The following is a 24,979-nucleotide window of genomic DNA, read 5'->3' on the forward strand; positions in this document are numbered from 1 at the left end:
TGGTCCCACTGATATAAGATTCTGGGCTCAGAACTGTTCTTGTCCCTCTTCCTCTCAGGGATTGAGGGTTTTCCCTCCTCCAGCAACAAGGCATAGAATTTGCTTGTCTTTCTTCAGCGGCATAAGGCCTTTCCTCTCTCTATTTGAGAGAAGGATCTGGGCAGGGTGACTGGCCTTGTTTCTTTCTCACAGTGGCAGCCAATTCCTTATAGCACTGAGAGAGGCTCTTGATCTTCCGCCCTGTTTCCAGTCATCCTCATGGGCACCCAGTGGAGGTCTCTGGAAAAGAGTCTGAGTGAGTGCAACCTGTCTGGGACTCCTCGGGGTTTTATACTGTCAAGTTATCCCATACACAGCCTGAAGCAATTTCTTAAAATTTTAGGTGATTTCTTCTTCCCTGCTTGTATAACAGTGGTATCTTCCTCCTGCCCTGCCACAAGTGACCCATTTCTGGCATCCTATTTCTCTTTCTCTTTGGAAGTATCTGTCCATCCTTGGAATTCTGGCTGCTTGGTTATCTTGTGACTTTAGCTCTCTGATAGATTCAAGAAAAGTTTTGGGTAATTTAGAAGTGTCTTGTTTAATTGCCAATGTTCTAGGATTTTCCAAATATCTTTTTGTTACTGATTTTTTAATTCCATTGTGGTCAGAGAATATACTTAGTATACTTTGGTTTCTTTTAAGTGTATTTATTACGACTTGTTTTGTGGTGCAGGATATGGTCTATTTTAGTGAACATTCCATGTACAATTACTGGGTGAAATGTTCTATGACGGTGAGTTCAAGTTGACTGAAATTGTTGTTCAAATCTTCTATACTTACTAATTTTGTCTATTTTTTTCTATTAGTCAGCAGGACATGGGTGTCAAAATTTCCAACTATGATGGTGCTTCTGTCAATTTTTCCTTCATGTATTTTGAAGTGCTGTTATTTGGGGTTGTTATGAATTCTTGATAAATTAATCCTTTTATCATTATGAAATGTGCCTATTTTCCTATAGAAATGCTTGTCTTAAAGTCTACTTTTTAAGAGTAACTTCTCAGTTGCTGCTTTCTGCTGGGGTTTTGTTCCCCCCAAGTCTCACCTGTGCGCTCGTGGTTTAAGAGTTAGCCAATGATATGGGGGAATTTGCGTGTGGATTTTGGGGCTTCACCCTCTGGATTCCTTTCTGGGATTTTTATTCTCACTGTCTGCCATGTTGGCAACCTCAATCTCTGACCTGTTACTCCTCTGTTTGGTGAAACTGCTGCTTTCTGCTTGAGCTCTATCCCTTGTCCCTCATGCGTATTTGGAAGTACTCCTGTGGGAAAAAATGTGGATCTCACACATGCTTTCCTTCTTTCAAAGAATGTGTCATTCCTGTTTTGGTTGGTTTCCAGTGTTTTTGTTTTCTTGAAAGATTGGCATCTGAGCTAACAACTGTTGCCAGTTTTTTTTTTCTGCTTTTTCTCCCCAAATCCAGCCAGTACATGGTTGTATATTTCACTTGTGGGTCCTTCTAGTTGTGGCATGTGGGACACCGCCTCAACATGGCCTAATGAGTGAGGCTATGTCAGCACCCAGGATCCGAACTGGTGAAACCCTGGGCTGCTGAAGCGGACTGTGTGAACTTAACCATTCGGCCACAGGGCCAGCCCCCCAGTGTTTTTAAATAGTTGGTTTTTTTGTATATTATCCAGAGTTTATCATTGTTATTGTCAGGTGTTTTAGTCTGATACAAGGTACTCTGCCATATTCAGTACCAGAACTCCTCTAGTCTCTTTTAATTTACAACCATGCCCACATTTTTATCCTATTACCTTGACTTTTTGGAGAGTTCTGGCCTTTTTCTTGTCTTCTTGTAAAAGTCCTACAATCAGGATATTTGTCTGATGATTTCCTCATGGTGATATTTAACTTGTTCCTCTATCCCTTGTATTTTCTGTGAACTGGAATTTAGATCAAAGGACTTGATTAGATTCAGGTTAAACATTTTTTTGCTTCATAGATAATGTTTGTACTTACTGTTGTATTATGTCATCAGGAACATAATATTTGATTGTCCTAGTACTGGTAGTGATTAATTTGATCACTTGGTTAAGGTGGTGCTCTCCACTGTAAGGATTTTTTTTCCCTTTATACTTAGTAAGTAATTTCTAGGGTGGTAATTTGTTCTCTCTTAATTATTCACATCCCACTCATCTGTCACCTCTTTGTTTATTCTAATCAGATGCCCATACAAGATGACACTTAATGAACATTAGCTATTCTTATTGTTATTGAAGTCCCATTCTTCAACCAGAAGTCCTTACAGTTTTTAGCTTATATGTACTGTATATCCTTCAATGGTATATACCTCATACTGTGTGGTGGTTACATAAATATTTTTCTTTTTTACTGGATTTTGAGGTACTTAATGCAGATATCACATCTTACAAGCCTTTGTGTTTCTTATATCACTTATCTAGCATTTTGCATATAGTATGCACTCAGTGAATTACTTTTTACAGGAAGAGAAAATTAGCTGAGAAATCTCAATCCTTTTTCTATTTAAACATTTTTCAGTCTCTGACAGGTACTGTTAAAATTTAATGTTAATTGCGCATTTATTTTTTGTAGGTAAATGAGAAATCGGGACAGATTATACAGTATGATAAATTTTATATACATGAAGTACAAGAATTGATAGACATAAGGAATGATTATATCAACTGGGTCCAACAGCAGGCATATGGAATGGTATGTTTCCTGTTGTATTTTATGATTTCATTTTTATGTATCATTTGTTCTAATACAAAAGAAACAGTTGTTTGTTTTGAAACGCCAAAGTTTTTCAGAGCTTATTTTTGAAATAAAAACACATTGCAAAAGAGCAGTTACATAGCAGGCAGTATTTACAGGTTAACATTCCACTCTTATACCAAAGCCAAAGCAAAGAGATGGATTATACTTTTCTAAAGAAAAATGCAAATATGACATGGATTGTTAACTCTCATTTTCCATGAGTTTGCCTCTTAATTCTCTAGTGTTGAGAATACTGGATTCCCTGATACTGGTCTCTAAGAATGTATTACTGTTGGGAGATCAGTGCCTGAGAACTACCAGAAGAGAACCCCAGGACCATTGATTCTATTTTTTATTTTTTCCCCCTTTAATGTATTTAATTTTATTTCAGATTTTTGATGTACATCCACATGTACATCTTTTCATGTACCTAAGTCTCTAAAAACTAGATACTTAATGTCTTGTTAAAATAATAGCATAGTTTTATAAAACTTGAATTAAGCACATGAAATTTTAATATAGTAATGGGTAAGCAGCTACGTATAATACAGTCAGGTTTAATACTCTTATTTGCTAACCGTTACAATATACTTGAGGCCAAGTTTTCCACCCTTGAAACGAGTAATTTAACAATGTGTATGTAGCAGTTGTAGGAGGGTGAGTAGCCTTTCATTGCTTACTGGGCACCAACTGCAAGCTTCTTGTGGATAGGCACTTGTCATTTTATTCACCAGCACCTTTAATAGTGTCTGGAATATATCTAGTAGGCACTAAAAAAGTACAGTAGTCTTTGAATGGCAGTGTGGTTAGTGCATGCTGTTTTTAGGATACTCTCACCAGTAGGAATCAGATCCCTTCTAGAACATCTTTTGCTTTCCTAGGTCCTTGGATTTGGATTGGGAGAGACTTAGTGATTTTTCCCCCCAAATCACTGAGAGACTAGATCAAGTTTACAGCCATCCTACAGATTTAGGTCTGTTCATTTGCTCATTCAACAGATACTTACTGAGAATCTCCTGTTACAGGCACTTATTTAGATACTGGAAATATAGTGATGAACCAGACAGTTAAGGACCCTGTTCTCATGGAATTTATAACCTAGCGGGCAAGATGGATAGTAATCAAATAAAGCAAAAAATATTAGCCAGTAATATGTACTATATGGAGAATTAAAAGAAGAGAATGTAATTAATAAAGACAGGATGGTTTCTTGTGATTGGATAATTAGGAAAGTCTTGTCTGATGAAGCATGAAGTGTAATCTAAATGACAAGAAGCAGCCATATAAGATCAGAACAGAGAGAATTTCAGGAAAAAATAAACATCTAGTAAAAGACCTTAAGTGAGAACAAGCTTGACATGTTTGAAGGAGAGAAAGAGGCCAATACGGCTAAAATATGGGAGTAGGGAGAGTTCTGGGAAAGGATCAGAGAAATGGGCAAGTGCCTCATCATGGAGGGTTTAGTAAATTAGGATCAGGAACTGAAGTGTTAGGGTAAGCCATTGGAGGCTGGTAAGCGGGGTGGGGGTGGGGGAATAAAATGTGATTTATATTTTTGAATAATCACTCTGTCAGCTATGTGGGGAACGGAGCAAAAATGAAAGAGGGAGACTAGTCAGAAGACTGTTTTAGTAGATTAAGGGAGAGAAAATGATGGGTTTGACTAGGAGGGTAGTCATATAGATGGAAGATGGAAATGGACTTGGAATACCTCTTGGGGCTAAAAGGGACAAAATTGCTGATGGATTGGATATGAGATGAGGAAAGGAGAGAAATCAGCAAAGGACATTAAGAAGGAGTGGCAGGTGAGGTAGGAGGAAAACTAGGAGAGAGTTGTGGAAACCAAAATTAAAAAGTGAAGAGAGACTCTGTTGAATGCTCCTGAGAAATAGGATAAAACCATAGAAGCGAGCAATGAATTTGATTCTGTGAAGGTTGTTGGTAACCTTGATAACGCCAGTCTGGAGTAAGATATGCTTAAGAGAAATTTGGAGTTGAGGAATAGGCAAGAACAACCCTAGGCAATGCTTTCAAGAAGTTCCACATTGAAGAGGAAGGAGTAAAAAAAAAGAGTAGTAGCTGGAGTCAAAGGATGACGGTTTTTTAAGAAAGAAAATACTAGACTTCAGGAAAGTTTGAATAAATATTTCCTTTTTCCTTCCCTGTTTAAACTCAATCTCTCACCTATGCAAAGCTTTTCAAACTCTTCTTCCAGACCACCCCTAAGAGCAGGAGAAAAAAACCTATTTCTCGAGGTTATTAACTTTCCCTCGGCAAGCGCAAAATTTGGGACATAAATATTTATTGCAATGTAAAAGAGATTTAAATGATTTACCATTGAGGAAAGTGGGTGCTTCAGAAAATGAACTTTGTTTATCCCGAGACTTTGCCTGTAAACCCTGACATACCACATACCCTAGGTGAGCAGCGTTTCTGAAATAGGAGTGATATGGACCTCTTTTAAGGTAAAAATATTTGTTAGGAAGCCGTGTTCACTTAGATTAATTATGATTGTCTTATTTAAATACGTACAAACATTAAACTAGTTCTGAACTCCTGGTGCTTAGCTTTTACAAGAACTCTAAAACCATAACAAATTTATAAATTAATTATAAATGATACTACAAATTTAAAAATCAAGTTATATTTAGTATGGAGGATGATTATATTCTGAAGATCAGGAATCTCAGCTCACAACCTAAATATAAGGAAGCAGTGTAATCTAAGAGTGGCTGGGTTCAAATCCTATCTCGATATTTATTCACTCTGTGTCCTTGAGGAAATTACTTAATACCTTTTCTGTAAATTAGAGATAATAGTACCTACCTTATATAGTTATTGAAAAGATTAATATGATTCATATAGAGTGCTTGAGGCAGTTCTTGGCACATAGTTAAGTCTTGGTAAAATGGTGGTTATTACTACTGGCTGCCTTGATATAGGCTTTCAGTTTGGCAGTAGCCTCTATTCTGAGGTGTCTGATAAGTGTTCTCTTGCTACCTTTCTCTGTTTGAACTACAATGAAAAATTTGCTTTTAGAATGAGATGTGATACTCCTTTGGCCTTCACTCATCAAGCACATCATTTATGTATGAAGTCCTAGATATAGAGATCTTAAAAGGTACTAGTTTGATTATAGTCACAGCTATTGCAACTCTCGGAGTTTCATGGTAATACTGGGATTATAAATGGATTATTCTAATTTTATATTTTTTAAGTCAGTTTTTTAAAATTATTGAAATAGAAACACTAAAATTAAAAATTCTCCCAGAGCACTCATAGACTTGTAAGAATATATCCCCCAGGGATCTGCAAGCCAAGTTCGAGAAACATTATTCTACAGAGTCATATCCTTCTGGATCACTGTGAATTAGATCAGATATCCTTTGACATCCAATTTTATATCTAGTATGTAGGTCATAAACTACTTTTGTTCTGAGTTAAGAGAAATGCCAATCTAATAGGATTTTTTAGTTAGCAATAATCTTGTGCTGCATGGAAAAGCTGTGGTTTGAATGTTTACTTTTAAGTTTGCCATGCCTGTATCCAAACTCCTCTTGGTATACAGCTGTGGTGATATCAAACTGAATTTCCTTAGGAGCTGTTTCAGTGCTATCATTTTCTGGTAAGAGGCAGGACAGAACCACCTTCCTATTTCTAGGCTTTTCCTCTTTCCTTGTCATTCTCTGCAGATCTGTTATATGGTTGCTGTACTTGAGAGTTGCCCTCTGTTACCCTACTCTTTCAACCACATGCTTTTCCTTTCTCTTGATTTATAGACAAAGTGATATTGAATAGGTGGTTGTGACAGTAGAAGCTTGTTCTTTATGTAATTTGCGTAATGGGTTTAATATCACATCTTAGAAACCAGAATCCAGAACCCATGATTTGGGTTCTTTTAATCTACCTCTAGGAATAGAAGGCTGGCAATTTACTTTGAAGGTCTTTGTGCAACCCTTAAATACTTCATTAATTTATATTGTGACATTTGACGTCACAGAACTTCTTTCTTTGAGAGAGTTCAAAGCACTTTCATATTTCCATATAGTTCTAAAGGCTTTTTTTCCTGAGGCTTATTAATAAAATTCATACTTGTCTTTTATAATCTCAATGATGTCTTAACCTGGTCTTAATACTGAGTTGACCATCATGTTGATCCTATAAGTAAAGTTTAAAGAATTATATTCTAAAGGTACTCACATGCTATTTTGTGATGATATAGATGTGTGTATGTGTATTATATACACATATACATATGTATACACACATATATACATATATATGTATTTATATGTATAATATACACACATACGTATGTATACCATTATTGAACAAGAGTTATGGTCTTGGAATAATTCCATTGCTTCAGTGTGAAAGTTTAAAATATTCTTTGATAGAACATAATTACTAAGAACTATAAGAAATGTATGTCTGTAAATTTTAATTATATATGTATACATAACTTTACCTTCTTCTAAACACTGCAAGGGAATTATTTTACCTTTATTATATTTGTCTTTATGCCATAATTTGTTGAGATTTTTTTTTCTTCCATTTCCTTTTTTGCCCGATCAAGTATTTTAAGAATCCCTTGGGTATATACTTCCTGATCTCTAACTATTAAAAACTAACTCTGTGAAATTTTTTGCTTTCTTTGTAATATCCTTTTGTACTGCTGAGACTTCTAACTTTTCACTTCACCCCCTTCCATTATCCCATTCTTTTTTACCTTTTTTCTTTTACATGTTTCAGGAAGTTTTTGCTTGATCCTCCTGCTCCTGTTGGTTACTACATAGGCTTCTCCATTTTGTTTGTTTTTCAATGCTCTCATCTTGGTGTATGAAACTACTTTTTTCCGTTGGATTCCTTTTGCTTTTTATCTGGTTTTCTCCCTCAACAGTAATCTCTTGCCAAATAAAAGAGTACATGGGTTCTCTTTCTTTTTATCTTCTGCTTTTGATGATTTTTCTCCTTTTTCTAGGTACTGTTCTCAGTTGTACATTTCTTTACGCTCTTTTAACTTTGCTCTTAAATTGTTTATAAAAAATACCTTAGTGAGTACTACTAAACTCTTTGCTCTTTTTTCTTCCCTTTCTTATACTTTTAGTTACTACATAAACATATCATCAATATATATCTAGTAAAAATTTAATAATTTAGAATAAAATACAGAAAGATCTGTGTTGGGTCTGTGCATGTTTGAATTACTATGAGATTCAAGTTAAGCATTTTTTTTAAATGCATGTTCATTTATGTCAAGAACCATGTATACCTATGTAAGACATGTCAGATATAAGTAGGTACTAATAAAGACATTTACTAATTTGGAGAAATTCTAACAGTCTTTGAAATTACAGTTTATGTATATATATTTTTAAGTAGTAAGTGTTATTTATTCAATATTGTGCTGTGTGTATAAATCATCACTGTATTTGTGCAATGGAGTTAAGTTTTTTACTTTAACTATGGACATTACTCAGCTAGCAACATGACATGTTCATCAGCAAAGTACGAAGATAGACTGATATAATAGCTGGGGAGACCCAGCTTTGGGAAGATACACCAGTACTTCCTGAGTTTGAATTTCTTCTTCATTTAATAAAATGAAGAAGTTAAAGTAGGTTTGTTCCCTCTTGCAGCTTTAATATTTCCCAGAAAAGTTCATCGTTGCTTTTTAAAGCTCCCTTGTCATTTTTAATGACATTAATGTTTTGCAGACTCTTGGACTGATTCCTTATGCATTGGATTAGCAAATTATGTTTGTGTATTTTCCATTTCCTTCATGTTTTAGAAATATCTTCTTATTTCTGACAAGTTGCCAAGACCTTTCATATTTATTTGGATTACTTTAATAACTTTGGTATCCTCTCTTTATCCCTTCTCAGAATATAACATGTTATGCTCTTAAATCACGATGACACCAGCAATGGTATAGTGTTTTGCCATAAGTCATTAGTTAAAACTAAAATGTGCCAAGGAGTTTCATCTTTTTTGTCTATAACCAACTGGAACCATCATTAACTATTGGTGTTAAAACTTAATGAAGTCTGCTTTAGCCCATGAGATTTCTGACTTTTGAACATTCCTTCAGGCTTTTCTCACTCTAGCTTCTAGGACATTGGGTAACTAAAATTAGGCATGCCTTGACACAATTTCAGGGCCCCCACTCTAAAAACAGCCAACAGTTAGTGCTGGAGTACATATAGCGTCAACAATAGGTCACACATTAAATGATACGTTGAACTTTTAGCAATAGACGTTTAATTGACTTCACAAGTTTTGTAGTATCCTATCCCCAACCCCCACACCACTTTGTTTTCCTTTTAAATTTCCCTTGGAAATACTACTTCGACTAAGGTAGATTTGCAGCTAGCATAACAGCTACCTTACAACTCCAGTATTTCCCAGAAGAGTTCATCTTTGCTTTTTCTAAGCCTTTACTTTTTTTAAATGTTTGACCTTTTGTCTAAGATCCTTAAGCCTTAAATTTAAATTTGTAATAATGATCTTAATCTGGTTTTTTCTTTGATTCCTCACTCCTAGATAAATCATTTTACTTGATATCTAATACAGTCATAGGTTGGTTAATGACAGGGATACATTCTTCTTTTTTTTATTTTTTATATTCATTGAGTTAATGATAGGTTACAATCTTGTGAAATTTCAGTTGTACATTAATGTTTGTCATTCATGTTGTAGGTGCACCACTTCACCCTTTGTGCCCACCCCCACCCCACCTTTCCCCTGGTATCCACTAAACTGTTCTTAGTCCACGTTTTTAAATTCCTCATATGAGTGGAGTCATACACAGATTATCCTTCTCTCGCTGCCTTATTTCACTTAACATAATTCCCTCAAGATCCATCCATGTTATCGCAAATGGAATGATTTTGTTCTGTTTTGCAGCTGAGTAGTATTCCATTGTATATATGTACCACATCTTCTTTATCCATTCGTCTGTTGATGGGCACTTAGGTTGCTTCCATGTCTTGGCTATTGTAAATAATGCTGCAATGAACATTGGGGTACATAGGACTTTTTGGATTGCTGACTTCAAGCTCTTTGGATAAATACCCAGTAGTGGGATGGCTGGATCGTATGGTAGTTCTATTTTTAATTTTTTGAGGAATCTCCATACTGTGTTCCATAGTGGCTGTACCAGTTTGCATTCCCACCAGCAGTGTATGAGGGTTCCTTTTTCTCCGCAACCTCTCCAACATTTGTTACCATTAGTTTTAGATATTTTTGTCATTCTAACGGGTGTAAGGTGATATCTTAGTGTAGTTTTGATTTGCATTTCCCTGATGATCAGCGATGATGAGCATCTTTTCATGTGCCTATTGGCCATCTGTATATCTTCTTTGGAGAAATGTCTGTTCATGTCGCCAGCCCATTTTTTGATCGGGTTGTTTGATGTTTTGTTGTTGAGTTGTGAGAGTTCTTTATATATTATGGATATTAAGCCTTTGTCAGATATATGACTTGCAAATATTTTTTCCCAGTTAGTGGGTTGTTTTTTTTGTTTCAATCCTGTTTTCATTTGCCTTGAAGACGCTCTTTAATCTGATGAAGTCCCATTTGTTTATTCTTTCTATTGTTTCCCTTCCCTGAGAAGGCATGTTGTCCAAAAAGATCCTTTTAATACTGATGTCAAAGAGTGTACTGCCTACGTTTTCTTCCAGAAGCCTTATGGTTTCAGGTCTCACCTTTAGGTCTTTGATCCACTTTGAGTTTATTTTGGTGAATGGTGAAAAAGAATGGTCAATTTTCATTCTTTTACCTGTGGCTTTCCAGTTTTCCCAGCACCATTTGTTGAAAAGACTTTCTTTTCTCCATTGTATGCCCTCAGCTCCTTTGTCGAAGATAAGCTGTCCATAGATGTGTGGTTTTATTTCTGGGCTTTCAATTCTGTTCCATTGATCTGTGCACCTGTTTTTGTACCAGTACCATGCTGTTTTGATTACTGTAGCTTTGTAGTATGTTTTGAAGTCAGGGGTTGTGATGCCTCCCGTTTTGTTCTTTTTTCTCAGGATTGCTTTAGCAATTCGGGGTCTTTCGTTGCCCCATATGAATTTTAGGATTCTTTGTTCTAATTCTGTAAAGAATGTCATTGGGATTCTGATTGGGATGGCGTTGAATCTGTAGATTGCTTTAGGTAGAACGGACATTTTAACTATGTTTATTCTTCCAATCCATGTACATGGAATGACTTTCCATCTCCTTATGTCGTTATCCATTTCTCTCAGAAAGGCCTTGTAATTTTCATTATATAGGTCCTTCACTTCCTTAGTTAAATTTACCCCAAGGTATTTTATTCTTTTTGTTGCGATTGTGAATGGTATTGTGTTCCTGAGTTCTTGTTCTGTTAGTTCGTTATTGGAGTATAGAAATGCTCCTGATTTATGCAAATTGATTTTGTACTCTGCAACTTTGCTGTAGTTGTTGATTACTTCTAAGAGTTTTCCAATGGATTCTTTGGGGTTTTCTATATATAAGATCATGCCGTCTGCAAACAGCGAGAGTTTCACTTCTTCCCTCCCTATTTCGATTCCTTTTATTCCTTTTTCTTTCCTGATTGCTCTGGCCAGGACCTCCAGTACTATGTTAAATAAGAGTGGTGATAGAGGGCATCCCTGTCTTGTTCCTGTTTTCAGGGGGATGGCGTTCAGTTTTTGCCCATTGAGTATGATGTTGGCTATGGGTTTGTCGTATATGGCCTTTATTATGTTGAGGTAGTTTCCTTCTATGCCCATTTTGTTCAGAGTTTTTATCATAAACGGCTGTTGGATCTTGTGAAATGCCTTCTCTGCATCTATTGAGATGATCATGTGGTTTTTATTCCTCAGTTTGTTGATGTGGTGTATCACGTTGATTGATTTGCGGATGTTGAACCATCCGTGTGTCCCTGGTATGAATCCCACCTGATCATGATGTATGATCCTTTTGATGAATTGCTGAATTCTGGTTGCCAAAATTTTGTTTAGAATTTTTGCATCTATGTTCATCAGTGATATTGGCCTGTAGTTCTCTTTTTTTGTGGTGTCCTTGTCAGGTTTTGGTATCAGCCTGATGTTGGCCTCATAGAATGTGTTAGGAAGTGCTCCATCTTCCCTAAGATTTTGGAATAGCTTGAAAAGGATAGGTATTAAATCCTCTCTGAAAGTTTGGTAGAATTCCCCAGAAGGACAGGGATACATTCTGAGAAAGTGTTAGGTGATTTCGTTGTTGTACAAACATCATAGAATTTACTCACACAAACCTAGATAGTGTAGCCAACTACACACCTAGGTTGTATGGTACTAATCTTACCGTCGTCATATGTCCAGTTCATCATTGACCAAAACATTGTTATGCAGCCCATGACTAGTCTGTTTTCTTTTCTCGAGTTTTCCACATGTCCCATTTTTCATATTCCTTCCACCTCACTTCTGTGTCTACAATCAAACCTATGTTCTGGGGCCAGCCTGGTGGTGTAGTGGTTAAGCTCCACGTGCTCCACTTCAGCAGCCCAGGGTTCGTGGGTTCAGATCCCCAGTGCAGACTAACACCACTCATCAGCCATGCTGTGGTGGCGACCCACATACAAAAAAAAAAAGAAAATAACTAGAGGAAGATTGGCCACAGATGTTACCTCAGGGCAAATCTTCCTTGGCAAGAAAAACCCCAAAAACAACAACAACAAAAACCTATGTTCTGTTTTCATATGGTTTAGTCACACTGTAAATTCTAACATAATCTTATTGACTTCCCCAATGCATAATGATATGCATAGCACCTTTATCTATTTACATGTAGCAGTAAAAAGTACTGTGTATATTGTTGTATTATTTACTTAAGAATAAAATCCATCTCCCATGATATAGACTCCCTTGATATCTAGTATAGTTATCAAGCAGGCCATATTAGTAGTCAGAAAATATCGAAAGGTGTCTCTTTGCTTTTTCAGACTTTCTTGGTAGTAATAGCCCTTTAAAAATGTCCCACAAGATATACTATAAAAGGATTTCAGATGTTCTTCTTAAATTGCTTTCAAGTTAAACTGAGTGTAATATAAAAGGCTCTTTCTGCAGAACAGCTTCTAAGTACATTCTTCTTGTTAACCCTGCCAGTAGGGGCACTTATGTAGTGATAACTTGGTACTCTGAATTTTTTTGAAAGAAACTATCTCAGAATAGGATTTGTAGAGTCATATTTTGCTTGTGCTTATACTGCTTTGGCTTTGTTTAGCACAGTATAGTGAGAGAACCATAAGTCTTTGGTGATATCCTAAAGCCTCCGGTGATTCCCCGCGAGGTATCCAAGAATTTAGCTGTCGATGAAGTTAGAGGGAACAGTCCACACAAGACTGCCCTCACTTCTGATACCAATTGCAAGTTTGAGGGGTTTCCCCAAACCACCCTCAAGTTCAGTAATTGCTACAAACCCTCACAAAATTCACTGGAAACTATTATACTGACATTTACAGTTTATTACAGGGAGAGGATACAGATTAAAATCAGCCAAGGGAAGAAGGACCTAGAGTGGAGTCTGGGAAAGGTACCAAAAGCAGAGCTTCTGTTTTTCATCTCCCTGTTAACTCAGGGATGAGTTACTTTCTCAGCATCCATGTGTAGCAGTACAGAGTACTGCCAACCAAGGGAGCTTACTGAGCGTTGGTGCCCAGAGTTTTTATTGCTGCTCAGTCACATACTGCCCATGTGGCTGACCTTTAGTCTCCAGATCTTCTGGAGGCAGAATTGATAACTGTATGGCCCAGAGTCCCCAGGCAAACAAAGACACTCCTGTGAGGCATGACATTCCAGAGGCCTATAGGTCACCTCCCAATAGCTGAGTGCAAAGCTAGACCTCTCTTTGGATAAGATTAATTCCTCACTATACAAGATACCATCTGCAAATTTGGTAACATATTTTTGGAGATTCTAGCACTTTATACCCTGAGCATATGTGGAAGTTTTCTACAAGAAAGTGTACTTTTCTGTTCAATGAAGTGGTAAGCTTTCATTATAATTTCTGTTATTATTTCCTTCATAAATATCTCTCTCTTTTCATTTCTTCTTTCTACTTAGCATTCCCTGTGCCCTATCCTGTGCTTTCTATTTGAAGCTAATTCACTGTTAAAGAACCTTAATATAAAATACCTTATGTTTCGCTGTTTTTCTGCCCAATAAAAACAACCTGTGGCTTATTTTCCTCACTTTGTTTCCATATAACATTTTAATCTACTAAACACTTTTCAAACATTTTGTCAAGATTAACCAAGTCATAAAGTCTGAGGAATATTTTCTGCATTTTCCAGATGGGAAAACTGAGCCATAAAATTAGTTCAAGACCAAGTTAGGCTTAGGATTAGTTTCCCTCTTTTCTACCTAAATTCTCCACATGGGGTGCTTAGTTGCTGAAACCAAATTTCATTATGTTTAAGGATAATTTTATGATCACAAGATATCTGAAACAAAGGTCTTATATTTGTACATCTATAAGGTGCATGTGGAAAGGGTAAATTTTGTTGTAGATGTATTTTGGTCTACTACATTAATTCAATATTCTGTAGCAAAATATATGAAATGCTACTTTGAATAGAAATAGTTAAATTTGGACACTAACATTGCTCTTTCCTCATTATTGTTACATTCTGCACTGCTGTTTTAGGATGTCAACCATGGATTAACTGAGGTAAGTTTGGTGTAATAAAATCTCACATTCAGAGTAAGATATACTCCGTTTTGTCTTAAGTGATAGGAGAGCCAGAGGTTCCTCTTTTGTGTAACTTTGCTATATATGTAATTATTTTTAAAAATGAGTGTATAGAAATTGCCCTATATAACATTTCAGAGGAATTTTCTGAAGAAAATTAAAACTTCTGTTTTAGTTAACATTATACCTATATGATGCCTTTCGATAATACTTACTTTAAAATAATTCCTATCCTCCTACAGTCTTCCAGTATAAAATTTAATAATTTGTCCTCACAATATAAGAAAGCAAACTTTTAAAATTCTACCAATGCCTACCCAATAAGGCAGAAATATTTTATATTAGAGAAGTAAAAGATCTTCAATTTTTAAGCTTATAATCAATACTTGAAATAGTCATAAAATTAAATAAACTCTTTCGATATGATCATCTTCCTCACTTTGTCTAGTGTACTATTTTAATACATAAAGTTCTAGCACTTTGCCTTACATAATCAACAACTCTAAACCCCCTTTTTAACACTTGGGAATGTTGTGATGCTTCTTTTATACTTCTGTAATAGACTTTAGGTTTTGTTGTTTTGCTTTGCCTTGCTTTTTTCCCAGCACTTGAACCAATGAACCATTTAGAGTTAGCTTTAAATTATAGGCCTAACATTGTTTGCTTCCTCATCCTCGAATAGAAGTAGCACATAGGATTATGAAATCATAGAGTTTTGGAGCCAAAGGAGACTTTAGAAATCACCTCTGTTTTTTTTGTGTTTCAGAGTAGTAAAATGACTTTCTGTCATCAGTAGCTAGTTAGTGACATAAATACAGGATGGAGGTAAAAATTGTTATATGAACAACAGTGAAGAATGATGATTTACTGTAAGGTTAATATAACTCAGCATGTTGTCTATATGTTGAGAACAAAGGGTTGATAGTCTTGTATTCTGTACTGATTGGGCACTATTGGATTATTTTGTTTGTTTTTGGTAGCCATAGTTAAGAGATACTTAGACAAGTTGAAATACATTTAAAAGAAGGCAGTTAGGGTGGAGCAGAGCTGGAAACCATATTATTTTCAGAATGGCTAGAAAAACTGGGAATGTTTAACGTGGAAAAAAGACAACCTAGGGAGAGCATGAGGACTTGAAATACTTGAACTGTATACACTTCCCTGCAGGGGCAAGATAGAGACTAAAATTCAAAACCAAGTGATGTATAGAAATTCAGATTCAGACTTAATGTAAAGAACTTTCTAAGCTAACTTAAAAAGAAGTAGATTGTTTCATGGTGTGTTAAGTCTTCTCTGGAAGCCATTATAGCAGGGGCTCTGTGTCAGGGCTGGCACAAAAATATTGCCTTATTGGGTGGATGGTAGGAATAAATCCTCCTCCAACTTGAAGAATCTGTAACTGGTAATTCTTAGCTCTTTGTATTTTTCTGCACTTTTAAATGCTTAGAAATCAATCTCTGCATTACTTGCTAGGATTAATAATTGTCTGTAAGGTGACTAATGTCTGATAATGGTGATAATAGATCAGTTCTCCCAACTTTAAAGATTGACAGAGAATACTACTACTAGTGGTGCTTATTTTGTATGTTAAATGAATGAACAGATTGTTGGGCTCATAATAATGTTGGCACCCTAATGGCAGACAGTAAATATCTATTAAAAGAATGAATAAGCAGATTGCTTATTATTGGTCTCAGTTGCTAGAGTAGTAGCCCTAACATATAAGACATGGGTACTGTATTTAACATAGGAACCCCCAATTTTGGCATAAATTTGCAACCTAATTCACTGAAACGTAGAGTAACGTATGTTAAGCAAAAGATACTTGTTATTTATAATTTTATGGATTCTCAGTATGCAGTTCCCTCCTAAAATTGGGAATTGGGGTTATTCGTATGCCTCATCTAATTATCAGTAAAAATTCTGTATTTGAAATAAGCAGTGTGTTTTATTTATGACTCCTGAATGACACACAAGTAAATAAACCAAGAATATGATCAGCTTTACAAGAAATGACAGTACCTACAAGTAATATGTCACAAACCAGTTTGTACTCATAAGTTAATTTTTTATTTCCAGTTGGCAGATATCCCTGTTACAATCTGCACATATCCATTTGTATTTGATGCCCAAGCAAAAACTACTCTGTTACAAACAGATGCAGTCTTACAGATGCAGGTAAAATATTATGTAATACTAATTTGATTTGAAAGTGGTTTTTGAATTGTTTGTGTGATGTTTTTATAAAGTAAATATTTGAAACTTGCCTATAATCGGTAATCTCTGAGGACATTTTGTACCTTTGTGGTTTGTCTTTTGCAAAGATGGAAGTGACTAGAGGTGAGGATATTAAAGTAGGAGGCGTTTGATCACTTGTTAGGAAGAGGATATGAAATTTCCTTGAAAAAAATTTTAGTAATAAATAAAGATTTTCCTGAGGTTGGTCTCTTCCTCCCTCTCCTTTCTCCCCTCTAGCCCCTCCATTTTATGTTGAGCGTTCTTTCATTTATAATGAAAGATTGTTAAAACTAGTCTACATTATGACTTTGAAGGGCTACAGTAGGTTCACTTTATCATTTGAACCTGTAAATTAGAAAGTTTTTGAGTTTCTTCCTCTGGTATTGAATATCTAGAGGCTGAGGACTAAGAGAAATATGAGAAGAGACCTTGGGCACTTAATAATTCTAAAAATGCTTTAAAAAATTAAAGCCTATCCAATTTTTTTTTATTAATGTTATGATAAATTACAACCTTGTGAGATTTCAGTTGTACATTTTTGTTAGTCATGTTCTGAAAGCCTATCCAATTTTGATAGCTATTTTCATTCCTTTAAAATAAATGCATTTGATATTCTAAATCCCTCCAAATATTTAAATAGTAATACTAGAGGGGATTTTAGAGATGTGCTTTATTTCCATTTTCATCAACAGAAGAAATAAATATTTTTGTTGTTTTCTATAGTAACAGCTAGTAAACCGCTTTTTTGGCTGTCTTTGTCAAAACAGTAAGTTAATCACTTGGTGCTTTTGATATGGGATATTCCATTTTAGAACAAGAACACAGGGAAAACCATAGGAAAAGAATAGAGCTTTAAATGGTAAAAACCAAATGCTTGGTTTGTGAGTGCGTATGGTGATCACTCTACTAGATCAGAATTTCAATAATACCTTCTTAGCCAGGCTGTTCCTTATTCCCTTCAGAGGTTTGTTTTAATGCTGTTTCCTTTTTCTCGTCACTCTCCATCCCAATTACATTTTGAGAAACAACAGTGTTCAGATTTATCACTATTATTATAGTTCCATGCGTACTTAATGGTATCATTTGTCATACATAATATAAAAATACTCAAATTTAAAATTCTTTATGCTCAGAATATAGTTAAGTTCTTTTGCTGTACTAAATCCTGTTAGGTGCTATGTGAATTCAGTAGTCTAAGAATTATTATAGGAATTATAGCATATCTATAATTAATACATAGGGGTTAGTTTATTCAGTCACAGTAGCTTCTTTATAGCATTGCTATTAAAATTTTAATCTTTTGTTTTCTAGATGGCTATTGACCAGGCCCACAGACAGAATGTCTCCTCTCTTTTTCTCCCAGTGATTGAATCTGTGAATCCCTGCTTAATTCTAGTGGTGCGCAGAGAAAATATTGTAGGAGATGCAATGGAAGTCCTTAGGAAAACAAAGAATATAGACTACAAAAAGCCGCTCAAGGTAATGTGACATTTTCTATTGTATGATTAGGACGTTTATTCAGGAAATATGTTTAAAGTTTTTCTGTTTGTTTTTAGTGTATCTTTGAAACTTAGTAAATCAAATTATATACTCTTGAATTTTTTTAAACTATTAACTGCTGAGCATTTATTCATTATTAATACCAAATTATAGGGTCTCCAGAATATGCTTTCATTTCTTTGCATTCAGTGTTTGCATTATGCTATTTTAGGTTATATTTGTTGGAGAAGATGCTGTTGATGCAGGAGGGGTACGCAAAGAATTTTTCTTGCTCATCATGAGGGAATTACTGGATCCTAAATATGGCATGTTTAGATATTATGAAGATTCAAGACTCATTTGGTTTTCTGATAAGGTAAAAAGTCCAGCCATCTAAAATACTTACCTGTATATGTATATAGCTATTATGTATCAAGTAAATAAAAGAGTTACTACTGGATTTCCAACTTATTTTATTCAGAGATCTGCTTTATTACAATTTGAAAATTACAGACTTTTGGATTTGGACTCATTTAAACAGATTAATGCTTATCACACTTTTCAAATTAGCAAAATAAATTAAGTAGTGGTCAGCCTGAAAATAATGTTGACTGTTCCTTCTGTTGATTTAGATTTGAAGGTTGAATAATAATTATCAGGTTAACTTTTCTTCTGAGAAAACTTAATTTATCATTAGGGATCATTGATTTCTCTACCTTAATCATTTAGGGCACAGGTAACTACTCAGCAAACTACAGTCCAAGAGCTAAGTTCTTCCCAGCACTTACTTTTGTAAATAAAGTCAAGCCTCCTCTTTACCTGTTGGTCATGGCTGATTTCTAGCAACAGGTAGCAGAGGCAAAGTTGAGTAGTTACTGCAGAGAACCGATGGCCAACAAAGCCTGAAATATTTACCATCTGTCCCTTTACAAAAGAAGTTTGCTGACCCCTGAGTTAGAGACTGTAAGTGAAATGGATGGCTCAGTTTGTAGAACCCTGAGTTGAAAGAAATTTGAATAGAATATTTATGATTGGTTCTAAAAACCTTGATGTATTATTTGTTCATTCTTCCAGGAGGCTCGCTGTCCTTTGTGGTATCAGCAGTCATTGATGATCAGTGCCTGAGCTCATTAATTTAATAGGATTTGCAAAATGGCACTACTCTAATTCTACCATTTCTTTTGCTTGGATACTTCTGTGTAGAGAAATTTCCCCATATCTACTATTTGATTCCTTGTAATACAGTTCATATGGGAAAGAATTTTCTCTCTTCAGTTACCAGTTTTTCAAAAGAATGAATATGTTCATTAGCATACTCCAGTGCTGACAATTCATTTTTTGGTTTTGTTTTCAAATACTATTAATATATTCATGGATTTAAACATATTTGATGTTTTTCAAATCATTGAAGTTATCATCTTTATTGATGTCATGGTATCCCATCTTTGTCCAGAGAGAGCTCTTCAAATTGGCATCTGGGTTGTTTTGACACAACCTCAGTACTCTTTGGTTACTTCCTTGCTACCTGGTGTACTTGGTATAATAAAATGTTCCAGACTTATACAATTACTACCAGAACATTTCATCACCTCAAAAGGAAACCTGTGGGGCTGACCCTGTGGTCTAGTGGTTAAGTTTGACGTGCTCTGCCTCAGTGGCCTGGGTTCAGTTCCTGGGGGTGGACCTCCACCACTTGTCAGCAGCCGTGCTGTGGTGGTGACTCACATACAAAATAGAGGCAGACTGGCACAGATGTTAGCTCAGAGCCAGTCTTCCTCAAGGAAAAAGAGGAAGATTGGCAACAGATGTTAGCTCAGGGCCAATCTTCCTCAGCAAAAAAAAAAAGAAAAGAAAAGAAAAGGAAAAAAAACCTGGACACATTAAACAGTTACTGCCCACTTCCTTCTCCCTCCAGCCCCTGACAACTACTACTCTACTATCTGTCTGTCTAGGTTTGTCCATTCTTGATATTTGCTCTAAATGGAATTGTATAATATGTGGCCTTTTGTGTCTGGCTTCTTTCACTTAGCATAATGTTTCCAAGGTTCATCCATGTTGTACCATGTATCACTACTACATTCCTTTTTTATAGCTGAATAATATTCCATTGTTTTGGCTATACTGCCTTTTGTTTATCCATTCATCAGTTGATGGACATTTAAGTTGTTTACCTCTTTTGGTGGAATATTGTCAATAGTGCCACTATAGACACTCACATACAAGTTTTTGTTTGCACACTGTTTGTGGTTATTTTGGGTAAATACCTAGGAATGGAATTGCTGGGTCATATGATAGTTGTTCGGCTTTTTGAGAAACCACAAAACTATTTTCTGCAATGGCTGTACCATTTTATGTTCCCATCAGCAATATATGAGGATTCCAGTTTCTCCACATACATCCTGGCCAACATTTGCTATTTTCTTTTTTTTTCTTTTTTATTATGTATTTTAAAATATGTTTTATTTATATATTTGTGTCTTACTATAGTGGGTGTGAAGTTGTATCTCACTGTGGTTTTGATTACCTTTCCCTAAGGGCTAATGATGTGCTTCTTTGGCTGTTTGTATATCTTCTTTAGCAAAATGTCTTTTTTAAGTCCTTTGCTCATTTTTTAATTGGCTTCACTTTTTGTTGTAGAGTTTTTAGAATTCTTTGTATATTCTGGATACTAGATTCCTAACAAATATATTATTTACAAATATTGTCTCCCATCCTATGTGATGTCTTTTCACTTTCTTGATAATGTCCTTTGATACAAAAGTTGTTCTTTAAAAAAATTATTTTATTGAGGTCACATTGGTTTATAACATTGTATAAATTTCAGCTTATAAATTATTATATTTCAGCTTCTGTATAGACTGCACCATGTTCATCACCAAAAGTCTAGCTGCCGTATGTCACCATAGATCTGTGTCTCTTTACCCCTTTTGCTCTCCCCCACCCCTTTCCTCTGATAACCACCAGTCTGTTCTCCTTATCTATGTATGTCTGTGTTTATCTTCCACGTATGAGTGAAATCATATGGCATTTGTCTTTCTCTGTTTGACATACTTCGCTTAGCGTAATACCCTCAAGGTCCATCTATTTTGCTGCAGATGGCACAATTTCATCTTTTTTAGATCTGAGTAGTATTCCATTGTAGAGAGAGATATATATATATATACACCACATCTTCTTTAACCATTCATCCATTGGTGGGCACTCGGGTTGCTTCCAAGTCTCAGCTATTGTGAATAATGCTGCAGTGAACATAGGGGTGTGTATGTCTTTTCCAATTAGTGTTTTCATGTTCTTTGGATAAATACTTAGAAGTGGAATAGCTGGATCAGTAGATATTTCTATTTTTAATTTTTTGAGAAATCTTCATACTGTTTTCCATAGTGGCTGTACCACCAGCAGTGTATGAGGGTTCCCTTCTCTCCATATTTCTTGTCTTTTTAATAATAGCCATTTTGACAGATGTGAGGTGATATCTCATTGTGGTTTTAATTTGCATTTCCCTATTAGTGATGTTGAACATCTTTTCATGTGCCTGTTGGCTATCCATATATCTTCTTTGGAAAAATGTCTTTATATATCCTCTGCCCATTTTTCAATTGAGTGGTTTGTTTTTTTGTTGTTGAGTTGTGTGAGTTCTCTATATATCTTTGAAATCAACCCCTTATTGGATATATGATTTGCAAATATTTTCTCCCAGTTGGTGGGTTGTCTTTTTGTTTTGTTGATGGTTTCTTTTGCCGTGGAGAAGTTTTTTAGTCTGATGTAGCCCCATTTGTTTATTTTTTCTTTTGTTTCCCTAGTCAAAGGATACAGAGTATTCAAAAAGATACTGTTAAGACCAGTGTCAAAGAGCCTGTTGCCTCTGTTTTCTTCTAGAAGTTTGATGGTTTCAGGTCTTACATTCAAGTCTTTAATCCATTTTGGGTTAATTTTTGTGTATAGTGTAAGATAATGATCTACTTTGATTCTTTTGCATGTGGCTGTCCAGTTTTCCCACCACCGTTTATTGAAGAGACTTTCCTTTCTCCATTGTATGTTCTTGGCTCCTTTGTCAAATATTAGTTGTCCATTGTTGTGTCATTGTTTTTATTTCTGGGCCTCAATTCTATTCCATTGATCTCTGTGTCTGTTTTTCTGCCAGTACCATGCTGTTTTAATTACTACAGCTTAGTAGTATATTTTTGAGTTCAGGGAGAATAACAACTCCAGCTTTGTTCTTTCTTCACAAGATTGCTTTGGCTATTCAGGGTCTTTTGTTGTTCTATATAAATCTTATAATTCTTTGTTCTGTTTCTGTGAAGAATGTTATTGGGATTCTGATTGGGATTGCATTGAATCTGTAGATTGCTTTAGGTAATCTAGACTTTTTAACTGTGTTTATTCCTCCAATCCATAAGCACAAAATCTTTCCATTTCTTTATGTCTTCTTTGGTTTCTTTCAATAATGTCTTAGAGTTTTCAGTATATAGGTCTTTCACCTCCTTGGTTAAATTTATCTGTACGTCTTTCATTCTTTTTGTTGCGATCATAAATGGGATTGTATTCTTGATTTCTTTTTCTGCTAATTTATTAGTGTGTAGAAATGCAACTGATTTTTGTAAGTTGATTTTGTACTCTGCAACTTTACCATATTCATTAATTATTTCTAATAGTTTTTTGTTGGATTCTTTAGGGTTTTGTATATATGGAATCATGTCATCCACAAGAGTGACAATTTTACTTCTTTCCAATTTGGATGCCCTGATGCATTTTATTTATTTTTCTTGCCTGGTTGCTCTGGCAAAACTTCTAATACTATGTTGAATAAGAGTGGCAAGCATACAAAAGTTGTACATTTTGAAGTCTTATTTTTTCTTTTGTTGCTTGTGCTCTTGGTCATACCTAAGAAACTGTTAACAACTTCAAGGTCATGAAGATTTACCCCTGAGTTTTCTTCTAAGAGTTTTATAGTTTTAGTTGTTACATTTAGGTCTTTGATCTATTTTGAGTTAATTTTTGTCTATGGTGTGAGGTAAGAGTTCAACTTCATTTTTTGCATGTGAATACCTAGTTGTCCTACCTTTGTTTGTTAAAGAGACTGTTCTTTCCTCATTGAATAATCTTGGCACCCTTGTCAAAAATTAATTGACCATGGGGCTGGCCCAGTGCTATAGTGATTAGGTTCACATGCTCCACTTCAGTGGCCTGGGGTTTGCCAGTTTGGATCCTGGGCTTGGACCTACACACTGCTCATCAAGCCGTGCTGAGGCACCATCCCACATACAAAATAGAGGAAGATTGGCATAAATGTTTGCTCAGCAGCAATCTTCCTTAAGCAAAAAGAGGAAGATTGGCAACAGATGTTAGCCCAGGGCCAATCTTCCTCACACACACACACAAAATTAATTGACTGTACATGTATGGATTTATTTCTGGACCCTCAGTTTTATTCCAGTGATATATATGTCTGTCCTTATGCCAGTACCACACTGTCTTGTTTACTGTACCTTTGTAGTAGGTTTTGAAATTGGAATGTGTGAGTCCTCTCACTTTGTCCTTCTCATTCAAGTTTGTTTTGACTATTAGCAGTCTCTTGCAATTCTGTATGAATTTTATAGTTAGCTTTTCTATTTCTGCAAAAAAGGCCATTGAGGTTTTGATAGAGAATGTGTTGAATCTGTAGATCAGTTTGAGAAATATTGCCATCTTAACAATATGGTCTTCCAGTCCATGAACATGGGATGTGTTTCCATTTATTTAGGTCTTTAATTTCCTTCAGCAATGTTTTGTAGTGTGTACAAGTCTTACACCTCCTTGCTTAAATTAATTTCTAAGTATTTTGTTTATTTTGATGCTATTGTAAATGGAATTATTTTATTTTATTTTTGGTTTATTGCTAGTGTAGAGAAGAAATACAACTAATTTTTGTATGTTGGATCTTGTATCATGCAACTTTGCTGAATTCGTTTATTAGCCCTAATAGTTTATTTTGTGGATTCTTTAGGATTTTCTGTATACAAAATCATATCATCTACAAATCCAATAGATTTAATTTTACTTCTTTCTTTACAATTGGGATACCTTTCTTTCTTTTTCTTCTCTGATTGCCCTAGCTGGAACTTCCACTACACTATCAAATACAGGTGGTAAGAGTGGACAGGCTTCTCTTGTTCCTGATCTGAGCGGGATGGTTGCTGTGGGGTTTTATAAATTCCTTTTATCATGTTAAAGATGTTCCCTTCTATGCCTAGTTTGAATGTATTTTGTTGAGTATATTTATCATGAAAGAGTATTGGATTTTGCAAATGCGTTTTCTGCATCAGTTGAGATGATCATATGATTTCCTTCCTTCATTCCATTAATGTGTAATGTACTACACTGGTTGATTTTCTTGTGTTGAACCACTTTGCATTCCTGGGATAAATCTCACTTGGTCATGGTGTTGTAATCATTTTGATATGATGCTGGATTCAGCATGTTAGTATTCTGTTGATGGTTTTTCCATCCTTATTTGTAAAGACGGTCTGTAGTTTGCTTTTGTGTGTGTGTGCTGTCTTCGGCTTTGGTATCATGGCATTGCTGACCTCATAGAATGAATTAGGAACTGTTCCTTCCATTTCTTGAAAGAGTTTGAGAAGGAAGGATTTTTGGTGATAATTCTTTAACTGTTTGGTAGAACTTTCTTGGAAGTTTTGTGATTAGCAATTGAATCTTGAATCTCTTTCCTTGTTAGTGTTTGTTTATTTGTTTTTTATTTTCTAGTTCTTCTAGTGTCAATTTGGTAGTTTTTATGTTTCTAGGAATTTGTCCATTTCATCTAATGGTT

The 24,979-nt window shown here is 35.3% G+C and overlaps 1 protein-coding gene across 4 annotated transcripts in view; it reads left to right on the forward strand.

Annotated features, from left to right (window-relative positions):
• The window catches only part of HERC4 (HECT and RLD domain containing E3 ubiquitin protein ligase 4), a 141,251-nt gene that overhangs the window by 95,382 nt on the left and 20,890 nt on the right, over positions 1 to 24,979 (forward strand). For 3 of the 4 annotated variants that reach the window (XM_046653455.1, XM_046653456.1, XM_046653457.1), the window contains exons 16-20: positions 2,599 to 2,718; positions 14,413 to 14,436; positions 16,537 to 16,635; positions 18,007 to 18,174; positions 18,407 to 18,550. In XM_046653455.1, the coding sequence (XP_046509411.1) occupies positions 2,599 to 2,718; positions 14,413 to 14,436; positions 16,537 to 16,635; positions 18,007 to 18,174; positions 18,407 to 18,550 (555 nt within the window). The remainder of the gene's footprint in view (positions 1 to 2,598; positions 2,719 to 14,412; positions 14,437 to 16,536; positions 16,636 to 18,006; positions 18,175 to 18,406; positions 18,551 to 24,979) is intronic. The other variant, XM_046653458.1, reaches the window with a different exon arrangement.

The sequence above is a fragment of the Equus quagga genome, chromosome 2 (assembly GCF_021613505.1).
Source record: "Equus quagga isolate Etosha38 chromosome 2, UCLA_HA_Equagga_1.0, whole genome shotgun sequence".
NCBI classification, from domain to species: Eukaryota; Metazoa; Chordata; class Mammalia; order Perissodactyla; family Equidae; genus Equus; species Equus quagga.